At 36.3% G+C, this 2,196-nt stretch overlaps 1 protein-coding gene across 2 annotated transcripts in view; it reads left to right on the top strand.

Moving 5' to 3' along the window:
• PRKCB (protein kinase C beta) overlaps positions 1–2,196 on the top strand; it is a 159,974-nt gene that overhangs the window by 125,196 nt on the left and 32,582 nt on the right. For both annotated transcript variants that reach the window (XM_072417576.1, XM_072417574.1), the window contains exon 12: positions 566–628. In XM_072417576.1, the coding sequence (XP_072273677.1) occupies positions 566–628 (63 nt within the window). The remainder of the gene's footprint in view (positions 1–565; positions 629–2,196) is intronic.

The raw sequence follows: 2,196 nt of genomic DNA, 5'->3' as shown, positions 1-2,196 counted from the left end.
GGCAACCAAATAATGACCTTCTCATGGGTCAGACCTGATATAATTTTCTCCAATACTGAAGATCACACGGGCGGGTGTGTCCCCTTATTTGTCAATGTATTTTTAGTTAATATACTCAAAATGCTGGTTATAGCATATGCCAGCTGGAATTTAATCTATATACTCACCTTTATAATGTAGGTGTGCACAATTTGTGATCTTTCAGCTGTCAAGTAACAGCTGTAAAATAACAACTCATAAACCTCCCCCTGCAGTGTACTTTATATAAAATGTAAACATTCTTTTATCCCTAGTTCATACATGTATCTGCTTTCATTAGCTATATTACATTAATTACATAATTGTAAATCCCAGTGACTATTAGTGTAAAATTACATTTACTGATTGGTAAATCAGCCCATAAATAGGCATAATAATTACTTCAACTTGTTTCCTGTGGCATAGCAAATATTAACGAATACAGGTTATGTCTAATAATTTCCTTATTGTGCAGAAGAGCAGTATTATATTATTCATCTGCAATGGCCATTTAAAAGACCTGTGTATCTATTGTTTCCAAATCTAGATTCTATGCAGCAGAGATTGCTATCGGACTGCTCTTCCTTCATAGCAAAGGCATTGTGTACCGGTATGTAATGAAATGTGTTATTTGACATTTTATTTGCTTGTTTTATCTTTTTCTCTCTTTGTCTCTCTCTCCTCTCTCTCTCTCCCTCTCTGCTTTCATTTTTTTTCTATTCTTTTTTTTTACTTCATTTCTTTTTTTATCTCTATCTTTTTTATCTTTATCTATTTATGTTTTCCTCTTCTCTCTCCTTTCCTCTTCTCTCTTTCTCCTGTCTTTTCTCTTTCTTTCTCTCCCCTTTTTCTTTCCTCTTTTTCTTAATTTCTTCTTTATCCCTGTTTTTCCCTCTCTATTTCCCCTTTCTACCTGTTTTTTATCTGTCTTGTACTCAGTCCTCCTTCCCTTCTCTTTCTATCCCTGTCTTTTTTGCTCACCCCTCCTTTATTTTTTTCTTGCTTCCTATTTCACAGTTGTTTGCTAAATCATTAGCACTCTCACCTTGCAGATTTAGGGTCCCAGGTTCAAATCTCAACAAAGCACCATCTCCTTGGTGTATGTTCTCAAGTTTCCTCCATCACTCTGATTTCCTACTAAATCCTAAAACTACACTGGTAGGGTAATTACCTTCCCACAAATTGGCCTTAGACTGTGCCTATGGTAAAAACATTCCATTGTGAGCTCCTCTGAAGAACAGTTAATGGCATGACTGTGGACTATCAATCTCTACATAATTTGTTGGTGCTGTATAGGTAAATACATGATAATTTAATGTAATGTACAGCGCTGCGTAATATGTTGGCGCTATATAAATCCTGTTTAATAATAATAATAATAATAATAATAAGTTCTTTCTCTTTTCATCTCCCACACATACTCACACTTTTTCTTTCACCCACTCCCTCCTTTTCACTCTGGCAAGTGCAACAGATGAAAAATCATTAGCATCATTAGTACAGTTTGAATATCAGGCAAATTGGACTCTTGTGCTGGGCAGTTTGCGGCCCTTTTTCCTTGTTTCCCCTTTTTGTAGTACAGCCAGGTATCAGCAGTCACACCTGCAAGTTAGTAATCACAGAATATGAAAGAATAGGCATGTCAATGTAGCAAATGATCTGGGGTGAATCAGGAGCAAGATATACACCTACTCACTCCTACACACACAGCACAGTTGATTCTCCTAATGACCCACCCTCCTAAGATATCTAGTGAAGATATCCAGAAGAAATGAAGGGATTTTTCTGTATTTTCCAGTTGGCACATTAATGAGCACATTGGGGTCAGTGCACGCAGTGTATTGATTCAGTGCAATATTAGTGCTCTTAGAATATGTTGTGTGCGAGTGAGTGGGTGTGTATCATTAGCTTATTTCTCCTACATAAACTTTTAATTCCTGAAGACTTCGTTCTAACTGTAAATGAAAGGAATCAATGTTGTTTCCCACTTTTATTTATTTCATTTATGTAAGACTACCTTGTTCTGTGGGGAGTTGACAAACCAAATTGAAACGTTCTCTTTAACTTTGCCCCAAATGAGTTTAGAGACTATGGTTGTGCAGCATGGGTAATAACTGAAGGTTCTTATACAAATATGGACACACAGCCATGTAGGCAGAAATTTATGACCCAGTAAAT

Source organism: Pyxicephalus adspersus, chromosome 7, assembly GCF_032062135.1.
Source record: "Pyxicephalus adspersus chromosome 7, UCB_Pads_2.0, whole genome shotgun sequence".
In the NCBI taxonomy this organism is placed as follows: domain Eukaryota; kingdom Metazoa; phylum Chordata; class Amphibia; order Anura; family Pyxicephalidae; genus Pyxicephalus; species Pyxicephalus adspersus.
The sequence above is the reverse complement of the archived record's forward strand: the minus strand, read 5'-3'. Positions and strand labels throughout refer to the sequence as shown.